Source organism: Gymnoscopelus microlampas (assembly GCF_963454915.1).
Source record: "Gymnoscopelus microlampas genome assembly, chromosome: 9".
Lineage (NCBI taxonomy): Eukaryota > Metazoa > Chordata > Actinopteri > Myctophiformes > Myctophidae > Gymnoscopelus > Gymnoscopelus microlampas.
In genome coordinates, this window is record NC_139946.1 from 42,299,529 (window position 1) to 42,323,581 (window position 24,053).

At 42.0% G+C, this 24,053-nt stretch overlaps 1 protein-coding gene across 1 annotated transcript in view; it reads left to right on the top strand.

The window, feature by feature from the left end:
* Positions 1 to 24,053, top strand: part of LOC311051846 (carboxyl-terminal PDZ ligand of neuronal nitric oxide synthase protein-like) — a 229,191-nt gene that overhangs the window by 60,846 nt on the left and 144,292 nt on the right. Inside the window, exons 3-4 of the mRNA XM_084066511.1 lie at positions 17,032 to 17,124; positions 21,687 to 21,745. Coding sequence (XP_083922637.1) covers positions 17,032 to 17,124; positions 21,687 to 21,745 — 152 coding nt within the window. The remainder of the gene's footprint in view (positions 1 to 17,031; positions 17,125 to 21,686; positions 21,746 to 24,053) is intronic.

The window sequence follows — 24,053 nt, forward strand, 5'->3', positions numbered from 1 at the left end:
ATATCCTGACAAGCGGAGAGATAATATAATGAATAATCTTGGAGGCTGGCATGTGCCCGTGCGTGTGCTATGGTGTTCATGTTATTATTGTTACTATGTTGCGTGTTACTAAACTGATTTCCTTTACATGCTCGTCTCTGCTTTCACACACGGCTGTCTTGTTTTTATTTAGGTTGTGGATGATACTTAACCCTTTAAGACCTGGAACGCATCTGTGTCATTTTTTGATTTGAGCTAAAAAAGCATTACTGTATATTACACTTTGGCTATTCAAAAATAGCAGATATACAAGCTCATGTGCCGCGCTACGAGTTTATAGATCTGCTAATTATTTTTTAATCGTGAAAATGTGTGCAAATCTTTGAATATATATTGTTTAAAGCGAAATGTTTTAACTCTATTCTTTGCTTCTGGGGGTCCTTGGAACATATATTTTGAGATGGGTGTCCGCGACCAAATACATGTCATTTTGGGGGTCCTTGACATGGAAAAAAAGAACCACTGATAATATGTCGACTTAAGTTATTTTCAAAAAACTGTTGAATCCCCCAGAAGCAAAGATTTGAGTTACAAATGCTCGCTTTAAAAATATATATATTTAAAGATTTGCACACATTTTCACGATTTTTCAAAAATAGTAGATCTACAAGCTCATAGCGCGGCACTCGGTGCCGCGCTATGAGCTTGTAGATCTGCTATTTTTGAATAGCCCAAAGAAATCAAAAAATGACACAGATGCGTCCCAGGTCTTAATGCGTTAAACACTTTGCTTTATGAAAATGAAACATCCCTATGCAAACAATTTTGCTTGGCAGCCATTGAACAGCCAGGGAGCGAGGGAGGAGACTAGGGAAACCGTTAGAGCAAAGGGGGGCTGAGACAGAAGTGAAAGAGACTGAGGAGAACTGATAAAGCGAGGATGTAGGAGACGTGTGTGCTCTGTACCAATATGACCATGGAAGAGGGTGTCAAATATGATGAGAGAGAGAGAGAGAGAGAAGAAGTGATATGCTTGAATGCACAAAGGTGAAAGAATAGAAGATTAAGATAAATGCTGGAACAAAAAGAGGGTAGAGGCTGGTTCTGGGCATATAATGAGGCAGGGGAAGAGAAGAAAGTCCTTCGGGAATTTAAGTTTGAAATAAGCTCAAATATAATCATTCGTTGACGCTGATAAGCACTGAACGGATACTGAACATGGTACTGTATGTTGCCTGCTGGGTCGAATGGAAACCTTGCAAAGCATGTCCGGCTTTGACATAATTTGACCCCAATTCAAAGAAATACGTGTTCCCTTGCAAGGTGAGAAAACGGACGCTCAGTGGTCACTTGTAGATTTCTTTTAACCTTTAAGACCTGAAGCCGTCTCCTAAATTCCAACAGTATTCTGAAAAACTTATGTTTCTATATCAGTGGTGCTCAAACTTTTTCATGTCAAGGACCCCCAAAATTATATGTATTTGGCCGCAGACCCCCATCTCAAAATAGTTTGTTCCAGGGACCGCCAGAAGCAAAGATTTGAGTTAAAAATGTTTGATTTAAAAATATATATATTCAAAGATTTGCACACATTTTCACGATTTTTCAAAAATAGCAGATCTACAAGCTCATAGCGGATAATGTGTAGAGGGGAAAAAGAGCAGACCAAGTACAGAGCCAACGGTCAAATTGACTTAGTATTGAGGGTTTCGAACGTTAACGTTAATTGTCATAAAACACACATAAACACGAATCCAACATATTAATAGTAAAGATAATGTATGTCAAAACAAGTCAATGAAGCTATCTATGAAATCTATGGAAAAAAAAGTAATCTGCAACACAATTTTATTCAATATGTAGTGGAGGTCCCTGCTTTATCTCTCTCTGCTAGCGTGGGGTCCTTTGCCTGAAAAATAATATTATGATATTTGATTTTTTATCCTCTTTTCGCACAGACCTACTCAATACCCTGTTATAGTCTGCTATCACACCTATAATTGGACACTGGTATCTGCTCTTCACTTTTAGCTGTGGTGACAAAATGATATTTGCGGTGAGTGTCAGTGTGTGTGTATATAACCCTCCATGACCCTGTCAGGTGGTCATTATGTGACTATCTCTGTCCCTCGCCTTTCTCTATCAGCCTGTCTACTCCTCACTTTTACGTCCTTGTCACTCTCTCTCTTTCAACCTCACACTCCCTTTTCTCTCTCTCTCTCTCTCTCCGTCTATCGCTGCTGTTGCCCAGAAACCTCTTATGTCCATATTTTAAGACCGGGATCGCATCTGTGTCATTTTAAGATTTCTTTGGCTATTCAAAACAATAGCAGATATACAAGCTCATAGCGCAGCACTCACACTATCCTGAAAAGTAACAGTTTTGAATGAGGTTTCCTCCTGACAGCATTGCTATCTCCTCTTTGTAGAGGTGTCACCGCTCTGTAGATCTGTGCCTGAGATGGGCGAGCACACAGAAAACGCCTGAGTGTTCATTTTAACCCATTCAATCCTGGAACGTATCTACAAATGTCTTCTGAATCCTATCAAGTTTTCTAAAAAACGTATGTTCCTATAATATCAGTATTTCTCAAACTTTTTCATGTCAAGGACTCCTAAAATGATATGTATATTTTGCCGCCGACCCCCATCTCAAAATATGTTTTTCCACGCACCCCCATGAAGCAAAGATTTGAGTCAAAAATGTTCCCTTTAAAAAGTATATAATTCAAATACTTGCGCGAATGTTCGAGATTTTTCAAAAATAGCAGATCTACAAGCTCATAGCGCGGCACTCGGTGCCGCGCTATGAACTTGTACATCTGCTATTTTTGAATAGCCAAAGTATAAAATAATGGTTAAAGTTGTTACACAGATGCATTCCAGGTTTAAATGGGCTAACTCCAAGCGTGTACAAATGGACCCATTTGCACACAGGATTTTACTGCGTATAGGCCAAGCAGCCCTAATGGCGTTGGTTAAGATTGATTGAGTGCAACTCTGTGTGTGTGTGTGTGTGTGTGTGTGTGTGTGTGTGTGTGTGTGTGTGTGTGTGTGTGTGTGTGTGTGTGTGTGTGTGTGTGTGTGTGTGTGTGTGTGTGTGTGTGTGTGTGTGTGTGTGTGTTTGCGTGCACATTTTGTGCATGTTTATGTCTCTGTGTGTGTGTGTGTGTGTGCATCTGACCAGGTCAGGAAAGGTCCGGCTGATTTAGCAGGGTCCAGACACAAGGCTGGCAGAGAGACCGTGTTCTCTATAAACAAGATGGAGGGGGAACTCGCACATAAGGCCTTTAAAACAGGCCTTTTGTCAAAGAGCTAAATAATAGGTTGTGTAATTCAGGACCTGGCACCTTTTGAAAGGTCTCCCCTGGCTGGCTGCGGTGTCTATACCGGTGTGAATACTATAATTGACTGCCCCTGCTCTCTATGCCATTGTGTGTGTGTGTGTGTGTGTGTGTGTGTGTGTGTGTGTGTGTGTGTGTGTGTGTGTGTGTGTGTGTGTGTGTGTGTGTGTGTGTGTGTGTGTGTGTGTGTGTGTGTGTGTGTGTGTGTGTGTGTGTGTGTGTGTGTGTGTGTGTGTGTCTGTGAAGTCTGTAGTATATCCCATTAAGACCGATTCTACAAATGTCTTCTAAATTCCAACAGTTTTCTGAAAAAATCGTATGTTTGTATATCAGTGGTGCTCAAACTTTTTCATCTCAAGGACCCCCAAAATTATATGTATTTGGTCGCCGACCCCTATCTCAAAATATTTTGTTCCAGGGACCCCCAGAAGCAAAGATTTGAGTTACAAATGTTCGCTTGAACGATATATTCAAAGATTTGCACACATTTTCACGATTTTTCAAAAATAGCAGATCTACAAGCTCATAGCGCGGCACTCGGTGCCGCGCTATGAGCTTGTATATATGCTATTTTTGAATAGCCAAAGCGTAAAATAATGCTTTTTTAAGCTCAAATCAAAAAGTGACACAGATGCGTTCCAGGTCTTAATGGGATATGTGGCAAAAACGTGAACTTTGCCTCTGAATGCGTTCGCACTCGCAGCCATCATTGGGAAATGCAAAAACCTTTTCATGTTGGCCTCCTGGCTCCGGGCTGATATTTTCTTGTGAGTGAAAATAGCATTTTGTTCGGAGGACACCATTGTGTCGGCGTGGTGCCTTCTTTTGTTGGCAAAATGATGGATTGCATGGAGGCACCGGAGGTAGAGACCTTCAGGAAATAATGACTTGTTTATCAGGAAATAATGGAAATATGGACTGTAAACGTTGGCTGAATGACAAGACAAAGCCAACAGTGTTTGCGTGACAGGTAGAGCCTATTCTTGGTTTCCACTATTCATCTTCATTGTGTTGTTTACACACACACACACACACACACACACACACACACACACACACACACACACACACACACACACACACACACACACACACACACACACACACACACACACACACACACACACACACACACACACACACACACACACTTGATACTTGGCAGTGTCAAGTAGTGCTTGTGGTGAGTTGGCACATGTGCAGCATAAGTAACATACTTGTAATGGAAGTTTTGCCTAAGTTCAATCTTTTCTTAGCAATGCACAGGATATTCATGCCTGTTATATTCATGCTATGATGAAATGTACGCATAAAATGCAACATCCTATCTCAGTTCATATACATCAAATTAATTAAATGCTTCTACTATACCATAAATTAGCTGTTTATAGCATATTGTAGTTTGTAGTGTTTTGCAAATTTGCAATACACAGTCCTCAGCGTTAATTTATCCATAAACCTGAGAGCGTACAAATGTAGGGGCGGCAGTGGCTCAGTGGTAGAGCGGCCGGATGGGAACGGTGAGGTTCTCAGTTCGATGCCGGGCTCCCCCAGAGTTAGTGTCTAATTGTCCTTGAGCAAGACGCTGAACCCTTAATTGCTGCCGATGAGCAGGTTGGTGCCTTGCATGGTTTCTTCCGCCATCGGTGTATGAATGTGTGTGTGAATGGCTGAATATAATGCACAATCTATGTAAAGCGCTTTGGATAAAAGCGCTATATAAATGCACCTTTTACCATTTAATGAAGATAACATTTGCGGCTGCTTCAAATGGTAAATGATAACGGCGATGGAGTTCTACGTCCTCTTAATGGACATCTTGTTGGTTGATGGGGACTGAACGATGTGGTTGGAACACACACACACGCAGACGAGCCCATGCTATTTGTCACATTACGGCACATTCGAGACGAGCCCGGGTTTGAAATCTATCAAATAGCTGCTTTGGTAAATGGTCTCCGAGGATATCAATCAGTCAGTGTAGCAGACACGTCTTGACACATTCTCATACCGAATACATCAATGTCTAACATCGTAGACAGGTGCATTTCTCTGTTCGCACATTCTTTAGATGCACAAACACCACTCCGTCTTACTTTGAACTTATTTGCACACTTTTGCAGACTCGGTACTAACACTCATTGGAGAGCTGTCTGTCTGTCTGTCTATCTGTGTCTCTCTCTGTCTCTGTCACTGTTTGTTTGTCTCTCTCAGTCTCTGTCTCTCTCTCGCTCTCTTTGTCTATCTTCTCATGTATACACAAATCTCTGAAGGAAGGCACATTTCTCTTGGGTTTGCTCATACAGGTTTATTGATGGATTTATTGACTGCGGACAGGAGAATACTCTCCAAAGAGCAGCACGTTTTGTTATTGTATTTCTGTCATGTTCTACTTTTTCCCCCCAGATTTGATCTATTTGATTTCCCTCATTGTCTCTGTCCTAATTGTCCTGTTATCTTCTTCCGTTAAGAACAACACACAAGTGTTGCTGCTCGTCTGTTGTTTGTTTTGATCCTGATTTCGATAAAGCACTTTGTTTTGAAAAGTGCTGTACTAATAAAAGCTTGTGTCTCACAATCGGCAGTACATACAGAATATGAAAAGCTGAAGTGATTTATTCTCAAATTGTAATCGTTCATGTCAGCTGAAATGTTTTACTGACTCAAACACACTCGCACACGCACACGCACACACACATGCACACACACAGAGCAGCAGCAGCGAGTATTGTGGTCAGCACATAGTTGTAACCTGGGGTGAAGGAACTGATTGGATTGCTGGCTAACCTCAGCTTCTTTCAGTGTTAATGCGTCTCTCACTCTCTCATGGAGTGATGCTGACTGGGCTCTGACCTCAGCCTTCGTACATGCCACACACACACACAGGGCGCACACTCAAAGTAGTTATTTACCAAAGCTACGGCTGGATGTTATAGAGTAGGCAAAACCAAATATCACTATTATTTGAGAAAATACCACAATATAAATATTTGATAATATTGATATAGATATATTGGCCACATTACAGACTGTTATAAATTATTTAACTGTTTTCCTATACTGTCATATGTTTTCATGTAATGCAATTTCTTTTTGTGTGGTCACCCCAGGAAGAGTCGGTAGTAGGGGGGATAAGGGGGATCCAAATAAACAACAGTACAGTTTCACGCGCAAACAGCGCTTTACTAAGGCTTCGCAGTAGCGGGGGACAGGGCCAGGAGGACAGCTTCTGTGCCTATCGGTACATAACTCAGACGGGGCTGAGTAGGCTCAAGCGATCTTCGATCTTCAGCACGACAACTTGCGCACTTTAGCGCTCGGTGGTGCTTCTCGTGGCTCAAGTTCGCTTGAGACTGCGCCCCTCCGCCGTGGTCCAAAACTATACTTTATCGGCGTATAAAAAAAGTAGTCCGTGGTTGTTGGAGTAATGTCTTACCGCCAAACCCGTGAGGTGCGGGTTGAGAATCTAGTAATTAACGAGGCAAGCCACTGAGGCCGGTGCTGTGATTGGGTATTTGGGATGTATTAGAATTGACAACACCCACCGTCCCCAACTCTGCTAATGTAGTAAGGAAAAATACTGCGAAGTGATAGTAAAACGCTGTTCGCGTTTCACACACTGGCACACAAAAACAGAAACTATGCTCACACACACACACTTGACACCTTGGAATCTATCTCGCTAAATTTTCTATCCTATACTGACTGACTCACAGTTGCTACAGCTGAAAAAACATGTACAGTTTACACCGCACACACACACACACACACACACACACACACACACACACACACACACTACTCCAGAGAGTGTCCGCTTCGCTACTCTCCCATGTTTTCCTGTGATATCGACTCAATAAAACATTCACCTTACGGCACTAGTGCAGTGTTGCAGGTAATACCGTGTTTTGTAATTGGCCAGAGTAAGGCAGCTTGAGTCTAGCACCATGTATTCTACGTTAGATGGTAGCTAGCCTGTGACATGCATGACAAGTAAGTACTGTGTGTAGAATCATGTACACAGTATACTATATATCTTAGTGCAAACCCACTCAACGAGCACATAGTCTGTCTGACAGGCTGTGGCTGACAGACTGTGACAGACATAGACACAGAAATGGGTGCAGTAGGAATACTGATCAGGGCTGCACCATAGATAACTGTATATAAACATATGTATGATGTGTGATTAAGTTGTTGGACATCGCAACGGTGATGTGCAATTCGATATTATAGATCTATATTGAACTGTGCTACCCTTCAGGCTATCTTCGCTGAGCATTCTTAACCCATTATAACCGGGAGCGCATCTGTAATGTGAGATTTCTATGGCTATTCAAAAATAGCAGATCTACAAGCTCGTAGCGTGGCACCGAGTGCCGCGCTACGCGCTTGTAGATCTGCTACTTTTGAAAAATTGTGAAAATGTGTGCAAATCTTTGAATGTTTATATATTTTTTAAGTGAACATGTAACTCAAATATTTGCTCCTGGAGGTCCCTGGAACAGAATATTTTAGAAATGTTTGCTTTAAAAAATACAGACAAAGATGTGCACAAATTTTCATGATTTAAAAACAACTAGCAGATCTACAAGCTCGTAGCGCGTGAATAGCCAAAGTATGAAATAATGGTTATAGCTAAAATCTGACACAAACGCGTTCCTGGATTGAATGGGTTAATATACGTGTGGTTGTATTCGAGGTGATGATACACAGTAAAATCCTCAAGTGTTTATTTATATATTTATATGTGTAGGTTTGTTATGTTTCCTCTCCTTGTCCTCACCAACTGCTCTCTCTGCACAACATTTATGCACAATATTGAGATGGGTCATCTCTTTGGGTCATCACGACTTATCCACTGCCTATTTTCCACACAAAACATCCTTCTGTGTTCTGTGCCTTCAGTCATTCAGCTCTGTTATCATCACACGAGGCCCCCATCCCATTCTGACCGTTGGAACCGATCCTGACTGAATGACAGACACGTCTGTGACATTTATAGACAGATGGACAGATATTGGCTCTCTGATTTGTAAACAGAACCAATGTTCTGCCAGACAGATGGTATTTACTGGTATAAGCAGACTGACAGACTACTGTAGCTGAATATCTATATTCTATATCTATATTCACCAGGCTCTATAGCCTGGCTATAGCCTGGTGAATAACAGAAAAATGGATGACAAGATGGACACAGGTTGACCGACTTATTAAATAAGAACACATAAATTGGCTTGCGTGTCCGTGTGGCACAGAGGTAAATAAATAAGTTCCTTCCAACCTCTGTGGAGACGGTTTAGAATCCTCTGAGGTGCCTCTGGCTTGGCCAGGCGCTCTAACGAACACAATTGGCAGTGTTTGCGGGTAGGAAGCTGACAAGAGAAGCTTATCTCTGTCGCTGCACTAGTGTCTCTATACAGGTTTGTCTGGGTGCCTGTTCAGCAGCAGGGAGCAGAAAAAAAATCTTTATTTTTATTGATTGAATACTTTATTAGTAGTTTGCAAAAAGAAGGCACTCTGGCACAGATTTATACTAAAGAATGCTGCCGTCCTCACAGTGAAACTCCTCACTGTCAGGGGAAAAGAAGCGACTGACTGACTGATTGATTGATTTGGTTTTTGATTGAATACTTTTATTAACTCATTAAGACCGGGAACGCATCTGTGTGTCATTTTAAGATTTCTAGCTATGAGCTTGTATATCTGCTATTTTTGAATAGCCCAACGAAATCTAAAAATGACACACAGATGCGTTCCCGGTCTTAAAGGGTTAACAGTTTGCAAAGACAATCACTGGGAAGTACAGTGCAATAAAATCTCTGTTAAAGAGGATTTTAAACCCAAGAAAGCACCATGGCTTGTTTCCTTGGGGTCCTTTTTATGACTCCGTGTATCGGCGGAAACTTGGTGGTCCATACCCATCTCCCAACAACAACAGTACGGGTTGGCAGGCAGTGAGTGACAGGGACTATACCACATGGGGGAATTGGCACCGACCAAATTGGCAGGATAATAAGATAAATAAATAAATACATTGCCTGGATTGACAGACGGAGTGACACAGATGGGCAGATACATAGCTACTCAGAGACAGATACAGCTCATACATAACTTATTTCTTTTCCAGACCGTGTGTCTATGTGACCTCCTGTAAAAAGTGGCAGGTGTTTCACTAGAATCCAATTTCAACTCAATGCAACATCTGCGCTGGGCAGTAGAATAGAACCACCTCCCAACTACTGTGTGAAATTGCTCAATCCTTGATTCCTATGAGAACCTGTGGGGAAAGCTAACCTGTCTGTTCTTTCGTGCACACGCATGCACGCACCTAAACTAAACTCACTCACTCACTCTGTTTCTCTCTTTCTTTGTTTTAATGGGTCAGCATTTCGTTTTTAGATGTCTTTATCGTTGCCCCTGAACTGAGACGTTGATACAATGCTCATGAGTCTCATCAGGGAGAGTGCATGGGACGGAGTCTGCGTCTGATTTATGTTTTTTAAATCGACTGTGACAAAAGGTCTGCTGACCACACTGTGACTGTGTTCATTCAGCGGTGGTTGTTTGTCATAATTCCTGTGACAAATATGCTCATCATTAGCATGAAACATTAAATTAGAACGGGGAGGACTGACATCTCGGCTCGTTAAAATTCCGCAGTGTGAATTGTCGGCAAGGGAGGTACCTTAGCCTGAGGACAATGCTAATCCTCACGGTATCCAATACAGAACACATGACAACAATGTGAATATTTTTCTAAATATTTAACCCATTGAGACCTGAAGCCGATTCTACATGTCTCCTAAATCCCAACAGTTTTCTGAAAACACGTATGTTTCTATATCAGTGGTGCTCAATCTTTTTCATGTCAAGGACCCCCAAAATTATATGTATTTGGCCACGGACCCCCATCAAAATATTTTGATCCAGGGACCCCCCAGAAGCAAAGATTTGAGTTAAAAATGTTCGCTTTAAAAATATATATATTCAAAGATTTGCACACATTTTCACGATTTTTGAATAGCCCAAAGTGTAAAATAATGCTTTTTAGATCAAATCTAAAAATGACACAGTTCCAGGTCTTAATGGGTTAACCATGTCTAGCATGGTTTGGGTTATGAATTTTTGGTCCTTTTTAGGTCACCTTTCACCTTTTTTTGTGAGTGTGAACTGCTTCATATCACATTGCCTGAATAACAAGCCCCAAGGGATCAATGCCCAGCTAGCATGGCTAATGCTACTATGACGGCTGTCCTGTTACCAACGCTCCACACAGTGGCCTTCCACATTGCGATGCAATATTTAGTGTATGTGCACTCGCTGTTGGATGAATCTATAAATACTCTCAATGTGAGTACCACCTTCCCCCATGTGGTGTGTCGAGTTAGACCAGTGTGTCACTGATACCTGGTTTCAACATGCAGTACTACACTGTACACTGGCTTGTTAGTGGTGTATGGATTTTGTCTGCCTGGCAATATGGCACTCCTGGAAGACCGGTCTTCATGCCTGGAGAGTTCTCTGCGTTCGCACACACTATACACACTCGTACTATGCTACTGCACTTCATACACTGGGGTTCAACTGAGGAAAAAATCTCTATATATACAGTATATACACTGTATATTGTCACTGTCGGGCAGAAATTTCATCTTTTTATGTTTTCATATGAATGCCCTATATTTTTAGACGTTCTACAAGTGCACAATGTGCTCATGACACGAGAGCTTGTAGCTATTTTCTAAAAAAATAAAATGCAAATTTTAAAGATGAAAATATATATATTACTATATTACTACAGTATCTACTCTGACCGTTCATAAACTGATATCATATAGCCCTCTATGACGTCGAAACCAGAGAGAAGTCAGAGCAGATTCTTAGAATGCACACACACACACACACACACACACACACACACACACACACACACACACACACACACACACACACACTTGGAAGACGAGTGCAATTGCCCACACCTGTGTCTACCTCAGAATGTGCTGTCAGTAACAGTTATTATAACTAATTTCTGTCTCCGTTAAATGTGCCCTTTCAGAGTAGGGGTTTGGACAAGTCACCTGCGTTGGGCCACCCGATAACCGGGTGGTTAGTGTGCACAACTGCACATACAGTAGGCTCAAATACCCGGTTAGATTCCCTGCCATTTGCTGAATTTCAGTTCTCTACTTTCCCTCAGTGTTTCCTCCCGTCTCTCTCCTTTGTAACAAGTTCAAACCCCCCCACAAATAAAGGTCACTTGCGTTGATATTGTCAATAAACTGGAACCAGTTCTGAACTCGTTCTGAACTGATTGTAGTACCATACAGAAATGCTGTAACCCTGCTTCATAAGTCGTCCCTGAGGCGTTAAAGACTGTAAATAATTGCTTGCTGCTCTAGAGGGAACATTTTTGTTGTTGCTGTAAATAAGAATGAGTTGTCATAACTTGTCAACTTGTCGGTGCACGGTGTGTTAGATATGCTCTGTGGAAGTTCTTGTAAAGTTCACTGTTCTACAAAAGTAATAGACACAGCAAAAAAGCAAGAATTATAGGACTGTGCAATATACAGTACGGAAGATGCAACCATGTGCAGTTATCAACACTGTTTGGCTGTTGTTTTGTTCCTTACCTTATTTCCTTTATAGTGTTTCATCGATGAAAAAAGGTTCATTGCTGTAACAAGTTCTTTGAGTTTCATTTATGCAAGAAAGGCTCATTGCTGTAACAAGTTCTACTGGTGCTTTATTCACTCTTTAAGACGGGGAACGCATCTGTGTCATTTTAAGATTTCTTTGGGCTATTCAAAAATAGCAGATCTCCAAGCTCATAGCGCATCACCGAGTGCCGCGCTATGAGCTTGTAGATCTGCTATTTTTGAAAGAAATCGTTAAAATGTGTTACCCAGGGGGCAAAGGGTACCCCCCTGCATTTGCCCTGCCATAAAAGGTTGGCCACCAGAAATAATATCTATGACCCAGTAGGATCACAACCTATATGGACAACCCGGTCAATTTTTTGCTGGAAATCCAATATGGCCGCCTCAATATTGGCCCCTATCAGAAAATAGCTTTGGCGATAACTTTTGAACCAGATGGGCTAGAAATGCAAACCTGGTGTCTATTTCATGGTTTCAGAGCATGAGAAACTCAATGGAATACTTATTTTTATGATTAGGTGTGTCTGGACCTTTACTTTGCATATTTCCAAGATGGACGCCACCCGAAAATGCGTTTTACTATGACTTTTACAGTGACAGCTAACTGTTATGGCAAAAAGTCTGCTTTTTAAGCAATATGAACACATTTGGTCAGTTTGAGCTTTCATTTCTATGTTGTCAATATGGCTGCAGTCATAAATAATGTATGGTATTACATTTTTTCTCAGTTGTGGGGATGATTGCAGTGAAAAATCTGAGAAAAAGCCCACAATGTATCTTATGTATCATTTTAATAAACTAACTACAATATAAACAGACACATGCACACTCCAAGACTTGCCAAAAACTTCAAGGCTATACAAATTAACATAGTGGTATGCATTCAAGAAACATAACAAAATATAGACTACTTAGTGACAAACAGAGTAAAAGCGGATTTGAGGTTGCCTACAAAAGGTTCATTTTGACCTCTATGGTGCTGTCTTGCCTGCTTCTAAAGCCAATGATACTATGGTACAATGCTATTCACTGTCACTGTTGTCACGTGTTGCACTGATCCTGCTGCATCGTGTCTCCAGTCCCTGGCAACGGCATCCTAAGTAGCATGGAATTTCCTTCTTTGCACAGGAACAGTTTTTCTGGCAGCCTTTGATACAGCTGCATGATATTGCCTTGTTCATTGACACAGGCCAGGCTGGCTCGGTAGATGCAAGGGGGACTGCATTGCTATCCAGGCGAGGCGTCCAGAGATGGCAGTCCTAGGAGAGTAGCTGCTGCTTTTTCAGGAATCATTGAATGGGCAACCAACTGCAGTCCTCTGGGCAACCTTCCTGGAGATGTCAGATATTCTCCAAAGGTTTATCTACTACGATCGGGAAGGTGACTGGACAGGACATCTCTGTGAATCAGCAAGAATGCTACCCGACCTCACTGCAGCAGGCCACTACAAGTACGGGCAGCAATCTTTACCTCTGTATTTGGCTGAGATGAAGAAACTACCAGAAACAGCTTCAGAGGTACATGAAGCACTGATGGCAGGTGTATTTGTTGGCAGACGAGCAGATGGCAGCCACAACAGTGTTGCTCTTGACATGCTACTGGAGCAGACCTATAATGCTGATGCCAAGGAAGCAAGCGGTCTGGATGGCATTACACTCAGCCCTGCTGCCCGGACAAAATGGGTCTACACAAAACCACTCACTGCAGCTGTCTCTGCAGAGCTCAAGTCTATGCTCCACCTCCACTCCTCCAACCCACACCATGAGTCTGGTCAGAGTCGTGTAACCCGGGATGCAGAGATGGTAGTCAAGGTCATGGCAGCAGTGGAGACTAACCCATTTACAGTGAGCAAATCATCCATGATCAACATATCTACAGGACAGTGTGCTGATTCCACAGTCAAGGACGACTTGATGAGTGTGAAAGAACTGGGTCTGAAGGCACTGTGTGAATCACTGTCCAGTGATCAGAAGAAGACAAGCATAATGAAGCTTAACACTTTCCACACTCAAAACACAAAATCCAAAAAATCGAAGGGGAAACCCTCAGCACCTGCCAAGAGCAATGAAATTACTGCCCTCCTGCGCATGACCCAAATCATAGCCAGTGGTGGAGAACTCAACCTTGCTGACTTTATAGGCAACCACGAGTGCAGTGACTTCTCCCTCTTCCAGGAAGATGGCAGGATGAGAACAGGTTCCAAGGCAAGCCTTGTGAAGGTCCTGAAAGAGGAGACCAAAGTTGCATGCCTCCCTGACCTGCCTACAGAAGACAGAAAAACAGCAGTAGTCATTGTAGGCAACCTCAAATCCGCTTTTACTCTGTTTGTCACTAAGTAGTCTATATTTTGTATGTGAACTTGAATGCATACCACTATGTTAATTTGTATAGCCCTAAAGTTGAAGTTTTTGGCAAGTCTTGGAGTGTGCATGTGTCTGTTTATATTGTAGTTAGTTTATTAAAATGATACATAAGATACATTGTGGGCTTTTTTTCAGATTTTTCACTGCAATCATCCCCACAACTATAGATAGAATCTGAGCAAAAATGTAATGCCATACATTATTTGTGACTGCAGCCATATTGACAACATAGAAATGAAAGCTCAAACTGACCAAATGTGTTCATATTGCTTAAAAAGCAGACTTTTTGCCATAACAGTTAGCTGTCACTGTAAAAGTCATAGTAAAACTCATTTTCGGGTGGCGGCCATCTTGGAAATATGCAAAGTAAATGTCCAGACACACCTAATCATAAAGATAAGTATTCCATTGAGTTTCTCATGCTCTGAAACCATGAAATAGACACCAAGTTTGCATTTCTAGCCCATCTGGTTCAAAAGTTATCGCCAAAGCTATTTTCTGATAGGGGCCAATATTGAGGCGGCCATATTGGATTTCCAGCAAAAAAATTGACCGGGTTGTCCATATAGGTTGTGATCCTAGAGGGTCATAGATATTATTTCTGGTGGCCAACCTTTCATGGCAGGGCAAATGCAGCACCCTAAAAAAAGGTGGGTTTTGCCCCCTGGGTATGTGCAAATCTTTTGACTATATATTTTTTTAAACTAAAATCTTTGCCTCTGAGGATTCTACAAAATGTATTTTTTAAAAAACTTTTATGTTGCTGTAATATCAATGGTTCTCAAACATTTCATTTCAAGGACCCCCAAAATGATATGTATTTGGCCACGGACCCCCATCTCAAAATATGTTGTTCCAGGGACCCCAGAGAAGCACAGATCGAAAAAGAAAAAAAAATTGCTTTAACAAAACAATATACTATATATTCAAAGATTTGCACACATTTTCACGATTTTTCAAAAATAGATCTATAAGCTCATCAAGTGCCGCGCTATGAGCTTGTATATCTGCTATTTCTGAATAGCCAAAGAAGTCTAAAATGACACAGATGCGTTCCCGGTCTTAATGGGTTAAAGGACAGCTCAGGACAACCGTTCCAGAGGAAAGCCTCATGGTAACTCACATTTCCTTTAGCCACTCTGGCAGGTTCATTTCCAGTTACACAGTTCACGGAAATCTCCTTTCAGAGAGGCTGTCTCTATAAAGCACACAGATAGCTGAATTAAACACAGTGGTTGCATTGTTACTGCTCTTGCAGTCACCGGCGGAGTGATGGATATTGTATCTCACATCTGAAGCACAACTATTGAAAAGTGGATGAGAACCTCCCCTAAGACAAAAAGATAAGATAAAAATGCCTGGAGGCATGAATTGACCAACCACGGACCTCCTCTGACCAACCACAGACATCTTTTACAACCAAGACAATTTCCTGGACTTTTTTACTGACTCTCCTCCGTCGTAAGACATTGAGTCTGACGACCATGAGCCAACAACAAGCCGTGTAACCTGCCCCACGTTTATACAGTTGTGCGTATACACAACTGGGAGCCTCTCAGTACAAGTGGTGTAAAGTAACTAAAGTACATTTACTCAAGTACTGTACTTAAGTAACATTTTTAGGTATTTTTTACTTTACTGGAGTATTTCCAGTTTTCAGTACTTTAACTTCTACTCCACTACATCTCAGAGGCAAATATTGTACTTTTACTCCACTACAATTATTTGACAACTTTAGTTACTAGTTACTTTGTAGATTTTGATTATTATTCCAAACCATTGGAAGTGGTTAATCGGTCCATTAACCACTTCAGCCCTATATACATTTCGGCCATTTGAAAATAGCAGATCTACAAGCTCACAATGCGTCACATCGCGACGCATTGTGAGCTTGTAGAGCGGCTATTTTCAAAAGATTTTTAGACATTTTACGAATTTGAAATTTGTGAAATGGGACATTCTGCATAATGACTACTTTTACTTTTGGTACTTTAAGTACATTTTGATACCAATACTTTTGTACTTTTACTCAAGCACATTTTGAATCCCGGACTTTTACTTCTAACAGAGTATTTTTACATTGCAGTATTGATAGTTTTACTTAAGTCAAAAAATTTAGTACTTTTTCCACCACTGTGACCAAGTAGCTCCACTGGGACAATGATTAGGGTCTGATTGCCTTGCTCAGGGACACATTAACTGGTATACATGGGAGTGCTACATGTTCCCCTTCATCCACCCATGTTATTCTGCCTCGGCAGAGTAGGATTTTCCACGGAAGTCCCCTTGGGTGTGGCACAACAGTGGAGCAGGAACCTTGATAACATTTGTGACGGTGCCATATTAATGGTGACACATTTATAGCACTAATAAAAGTAATACTAAAACGCCATGTTACAGCATGCTGACACAGATGTTATGAAAGTGAAAGGGACAGCAAAAGTGGTTGTAATGGAGACATCTCTGTACATGTCTTTTTTTTCTTCTGTACAACTGTTACAGTTAAGTTGTCTGTCCTTATCTGTCTCTTGCTTCCAAGGTTGACCGCTCATACAGAATGTCCTGGAGTCCAGATTACTACTTGGCCCGGGAGCGACTTGCTCCTTGTTCCTTGTCCCCATGACCCTCTGCTAATCTTAATGGATATCTCTTTTCTCTCTCTCTCTCTTCCCCTCTCTGCAGTATGAGTTCAAAGTGAAGAACATCAAGAAAAAGAAGGTCAACATTGTGGTGTCGGTGGACGGCGTCAAAATCAACCTGAGGAAAAAGAAAAAAGTGAGTGATATGTGTTTTGTATTGTTTGTTTATATATTTAGACAGGACAGTGTAGAGTAGAGCCTTGGTTCTCAAAGTGGAGTCGGGGGACCCCCAGAGGTCCTTGGGGGGGTACCAGGGGGTCCCCAGCAAAATGAGTTAAGAGTGTCACAACCACTTTAACCATATTTTATAGTTTGGCCATTCAAAAATAGCAGATCTACAAGCTCATAGCGCGGCACCGAGTGCCGCGCTATGAGCTTGTAGATCTGCTATTTTTGAAAAATCGTGAACATTTGTGCAAATCTTTGAATATATATACATTTAAAGTGAACATTTGTAACTGAAATCTTTGCTTCTGGGGGGTCCCTGGAACAAAACATTTTGAGATAGGGGTCCGCGGCCAAATATAATTTTGGGGATCCTTGACATGAAAAAGTTTGAGAAACGCTGGTGTAGAGAGACATGAAATTGATTGAGGCGAGGGACACAAACCTTCTGCCAAAATGGAACTGGGGACGTGGCATTTCTGTGGTCGACTCACTATCCATTTAGCTACCGCCACGCCCTCTCTGAGTGAAAATGTTGTCTTCTTCTGTCAGTTCGTCATACTTTGGGAGAGAGAGCTTTGCTCACCGTCTCGCATGTCACCACAATATCATTTCAATACCAAAGCAAGAGCCATGGAGCCAAAAATATGAATTCTCGTGGAGCTCAAGGTCAGACAATGATACTTCGAAACTGACCTGTACTTTGCATTCCTATCTAAAACATTGGTTCTCAAAGTGGGGTCCGGGGACCCCCAGGGGTCCTTGAGGGAGTTCCAGGGGGTCCCCAGCTAAATGATGGATAGTTAGGAACCAAATGGACCCTTATGGGTCTTGTTTCTCTGAGAGTGTACAAATGGAACCAAATGGACCCGTACCCTCTCAGAGTCACAGAGATAGAAATGCCATAAAATAGGGGTCCATAGCCTTATGCATGCCAAACTGGGGGTCCTTCAATTAAAATGGTTTAGGATTGACTGCTAGACTTGTAAAAATCATCTCTTATGGGGGGTCCGTGGCATATCTTTTCAAATGGGGGTCCGCGGACTAATAAGTGTCAATTTGGGGGTCCTTGACATGAAAAAGTTTGAGAACCACTGGTCTAAAAGACAATACTTTTACAAGTCTGAAGCAAAGCACGATTGTTCTAAAATAATCTGGTTTTGCAGCTGTTCAGGTTTTCAAGTTTCAGACTAATGACGGCCCATGCAGTGATGGTGAACACTATACACGTCCTGCATCTCTGACACAAGCTAATCCGAAAGGACCTTGTAAACTCACTATCGATCTTATCTTACCCTGATAATGCCACATTGTGAACAACAAATCCCTGTTCAGATCATAGAAAAACTAAAGATGTAGCTACCAATTAATGTTGACAATTCTTTGAACCCATTCAATCCGGTAAAAAATCTGTGTCATTTTAGATGTCTTTGGCTATTCAAAAATAGCAGATCTACAAGCTCGTAGCGTGGCACAGAGTGCCGCGCTACGAGCTTGCAGATCTGCTATTTTTTTGAAAAAAATTGATCATTTTTGCAAATCTTTGAATATATATATTTTTTGTAACTCAAATCTTTGCTTCTGGGGGGGGTCCCTGGAACAAAACATTTTGAGATGGGGGTCTGCGTGCGTCAGATTTTCAATCACCATCTAGTTGCTGCTTTCGGTATATGGCTGAAGCTGTGAATAGACAATAACATGGATTGCCCTTATGACAGTTATTTAGTTAAGGGGTGTTAGAGAAATAAATTCTGTGACATGCATTAGATGTCACAAAACCCCCCCTACCCCACTCTTTGGGGGGGCGGGTGGTCCCTTATGATGTCCCTTACTGAGTCACAGAGACGTGATTACTTTTCGACCAACGTTAAAGGACAGCCCAAACCCCTCACAATATTCTCTTCAGACCCCAAAGCCCTTTTTGTGTGATTACCCGTCTCACTTAAGTCTCCTACACAGCCCTTTTGTAAGCCGTGTCATTTCCTGGTCTTAAGGAACCAGTTACATTTATTTCCTGTGTTAAGTTCACTTTCTGGCTGGCAGTAAGAGGAGGTGATGACGTAATGTAATTAGAGGAGAGGAGTGGAGGAAGATTAGCAGAGAGGGGAAGGTGATGAAGACGAGAGGAAAGAAATCAGTGGAAGGAATGAAAGTAGAGCCCGACTGACGCCAGATTTTTGGTTCCAATGCCGATCCCGATTTTGTCCTGGACCTGGACCAGAGGTTACCAGTGTTTTGACCGGTATTTTGGCCAATTTAGTTTTTAGTACGTTTTTAAACGTTTTGAAAACGTACTAAAAAAATCTCTTATGATGCCTAAAATAGGGATGCCAGGACACGACACTCTGGCTGCATACTAAGTCAAATAATGGCCGATGTATTGGCCAGACAGCCAAACCGATATATCTGTCAGGATAAGACGGGGAAGGGATGAAAGGGTCATTATGCGAAAAGAAAGGAGGTGAGGAAAGCCGTGTGGGTGAGAGAACGAGGTGAAAGGGAGCAGAAGAAGAGAGAGGAGAGGTGAAACCTTGAGGGAGTGCTAAGACTTTGATGACAACGAGCAAAGTGTTTCGCGATGCGAGGAAAGCTGCATGGCTGGAATCCACAGAGACAACAAGACGAGACAGACGAGAAGCACAGAGGAAGTGACAGGAGATAAACGAGTAAACAGAGTTTATGGGAGTCCATTCTGTAGTCCTGTCCATGTCCCTTTTACACATAGTTTTTTTATTCTCTCATTTTTTTTTATCTCACTCCATCAATCTGCATCGACCACTTTCGCTGTTTTCTAGAGGAGGCACTTGTTCTTCTACCGCACAAACAAACATCCAGCGGTTTGTGGGCAGAGGTCGGCTATCCTCTGCGGGACCCCGAGCAATGAATTTAACATCGACTGAACAAGACCTTTCCAAACCTTTGGAATGTACAACAGCATTTTTTTTTTTGTTCCGTACAAAGCGAGCAGCAGTGTCTCTCTTAGAAACAACAACTAATGCTACAGAGAGAAACTCAATCCCTAGTGATTCATAGGTGTTGGTGTTGCTTGCGTTTTTGTGAAAAATCTTTCGTTTTCAGTGCCATACACTGTAAAACAAAATTGTGTTAATTTATCTATTTGCAACTCTGAGAGTGTAGAAATGGAACCAAATGGACCCGTCTCAGAGTTAAATGAACACTGAGGACACAGTGTATGGCGAAGTATAAATCAAAAGGGACAGCAGTAAATTGTTTTCTCCTCTCTCTCTCTCTCTCCCCCTGGGAGACTGGAAGGATGGGGTGAATGTCCCTGTCTGTTGTCCTATTGACAGTCATGGGTAAATTGAAGTCAATAATCCCAAGAATCCCAGCCTGATGTGGGACTAATTGGTGCCATGAGCAGAATGAAAGCGGGTCGTGGGACAGAGGAACCATGTGTTAGCCTCCTCCACCTGTCTGATCCCCTCATGTGGCTCTCTCTCCCCTGCCACAAGTGTCAGTATGACCGCCAGCCATCCGTTTAACATCCCTCAGTCTTGTGTGTGTGTGTATGTGTGTGTGTGTATGCGTGTGCCCCGTAGGTATGCTATTGGAACGATTATGGCAGCGGTGCTTAGCAGAGATGGAAATCAATATATAGGGGAATAATTCCTGTGAATTAGAAGGCTGACATTTTGTTTGTGACATTAAATGGGACTAGATTCAATCACAGCGAGCGAGAGGGAGGGAGAGAGAGAGCAAGAGATCCAGGGACAGATGAAGATGGAGATGACATGGATATTAATAGTAAACAGATAGAATTCTTAATGAAATAGTTGCATTTACCAGTACAGATTTGACAGTCCCCCGTCCATCAGAATCCAGACCAGATAAGAACCAAGGTATAGGAACCTGGGTTGGATACGGGATGAGCGGTGACTTTGAGAGTAGACATGTAATAATTGGGGTTATTAAATTGTCCAGTGGGGACCGGACCTCCCGTCACAGCTGCTTACATGATTGATATTATGACACCTCCAGGAGGGTCAATTGCATATTCTGACACGGTCAAACCACTCTACATCTGTTCATATATCTGCTTATGGGTAGTGCATACAAACACACTTTGATGATATACAGTAAAAAGCCCTTTATCCCCTTGTTGTAAAGAGAATTTATTTTGGCTCAAGCCAAGGTCAACCAACCATTTTACATTTAAAAACATTTACTCAACATTATGTTTGGGAGCGGTTGTTGTAAGGTACTGGTTCTGAGAGTTCAAACATTTTAGAGAGGACTTTAGAGAGTAGATTGCACTGCAGTATCCTTTGGGGGTCTGTGATTTAATTCATATCAAACTGGCGATCCTTGAAATTAACCAAAATACTTCATTGACTGGGATTCCTCAGGGGTCTGTACTTGGATTTCCACCCCTCTACACCTAATCTCAAAAATAGCAATGCGATTGTGAACTTGTAGGTTGGCTATTTTTGCCGAATGTTTATCTATGCTCAGAATAGGGTGATGATCACTAGGTGTAAGTAAGGGACCACTTTGTTGTATTTGTTTCCACAGAAGAAGGAGTGGACATGGGACGAGAGCAAGATGATGGTGATGCAGGACCCCATTTATAGGTAAGGAAGCTGTTTAAAACTCAAACAGTGCATCAAATCAATGACGATGATTTGCTCCCTCAACTCCGCAAATATTTTCTGGATTTGCACATCTTTCGGTCATTTTGTAAGAGCTGATGGAACTTTGGTATACTGTACATGCCAATTTCCAAAATTGCAATTTCCAATAGGCTCTATGCACAGCAGCCATATTGGAAATAAATTGGGCCTCTTCTTATTTCCTTCACAGGTGTTACCAATGATACTAATGAAGGCTCTGTTCCATTCTGATCAAACAGTCAGGGTGTTGATATTGTGCATGTTGACTGGAAACACTCTGCTACACCAGTGGGTCTCAAAGTGTGGTCCAGGGACCCTCATGGTTCCTTGAGGGGGTTCCAAATGGCCCCTTACGGGTGTGTAACTCTGAGAGTTATGGGGGTCCTTGAAATTAAAACGTTTGAGAACCACTGTGCTACACTAAACAGAGCCTTCATTAGAATCATTGGTAACACCTGTGAAGGAAGTAGGGAAGAGGCCCAATTTGCTTGCAATATGGCTGCTGTGCATAGAGTCTATTGGCATATATACCACATGTTGGATTGAAATTCGTCATCGTCAAAAGAATTGCAGCATGCCAGTTTCGCCCATGGTTTTCACAGTAGCACGGCAGCATGTACGGACACGGCTCATTAGCTCCAGATGAACCTCTTCTACGCCTCCTTCTATGGGAAATTGGGATTATAAGTGTGAAACTATACATAGGATGGTGAGGATGGTTGTTCTGATCTCTCCATGATGTTCCTGTGTACTGTAGGGGTTTGCAGATTCAATTTCACAAACCAATGGTTAGGGCTATTGAACCCATAGCGGGTTTGACTCCTTGCTGTGTCAAATGGTTTTACAGACTCCAGTTTGCACGCCTAGAATATACACACATTTTGTGGGTGTCCGGTTGGATTTATGTGTTTTTTTTCATCAGTGTATTTGTGTGGATTACAGTGTTGCCAGATTCTGTGAGAGAGAAACAAGCAACCAGGTCTAGGAAAACCAGCCCAAAAGAAGCGACTGTGGGCCACCTGTTCACTTTAACATATACATCAGCTATTTGAAAATAGCCGATCTACAAGCTCACAACGCGTCGCGATGCGACGCGTTGTGAGCTTGTAGATCGGCTATTTTCAAATAAAATCTTGCGGGGAAATTATAATAAGCAGATCTGGCAACCCTGGTGGATTATGTGTTTCTTCGTCTGTGTATTGGTGTGGATTACAGTATGTGTTTCTTTGTCTGTGTATTGATGTGGATCTAGGTTGTATTAGGTACATGTGTATGTGTCTATGCTGGTGATGCATGTCTCTCTCTGGTGCTAATATCAAGAGATGGATCTATGTTTTTAATAACGTACATTACATTCTCCCCGCCACTCAACAAGTATGTATGTGTGTGTATGTGTTGTGTTCGTGTGTGTGTGTGTGTGTGTGTGTGTGTGTGTGCCTGTGAATACGCACACATGATAGCAAGAGACTGGCTTGAGTCCAAGTCAGAGGATTATCCTTGAGCCAAATGGATTCAAGCAAGGCCTATACTATATCTCATGGCCTGTGTGATGAAAGAAGGGTGTAAAGGTCTTATTAACACACGCACACACACACGCGCACACGCACGCGCGACACGCACAGAGCGCAGGTAGAGAGTTGAAGGCTGAGACAATGAGACGATCAAGAAATATGAGAAATGCAGTGTAATGTCTGCACTCTGCAGGATATTATGTACACACACAGACACCATAGATGCACATCATTGCCAGCAGACACACTAACGTGCACACATGCACATTCCGACACAAAGGCAATTTCAAAGCTCTGCATTTCAAAGCTGGCGATGTAGTGGATGTACAGTACTCCATATACCAGAGAGAGAGGAGAGATAAAGAGTGGAGACTAGTTCTGTTGTCGACACATAGACAGTCCTTAGTCTGTACATAAAGACTCCTACCTTTCTCATTGAGAGAAACAACTTGCACACACGGCTTAGACGTTCCACAAGTACTGTAGCCCAGTTGGGAGTTCAGGCTTTGGAAATTATTCTGTCAGAAAGATGAATTTTGCCCAGGCTGTTATTGTAAGCATCTCTCTGCTTATATAGTCCATGGGCCAGGCCAGATATCATATCCGTACCATTTCAGTGGGTAAAACCTTGTACTAAATTGCTTATAGGGTCAATACAAGGAATATAATATATGATAGCCTTTCCACAAGAGTAGCTTTTCATATTTATTGGACATTTTTGTTATTTCCCCCGACTAGCGTATTCATTGTTTTCGAAA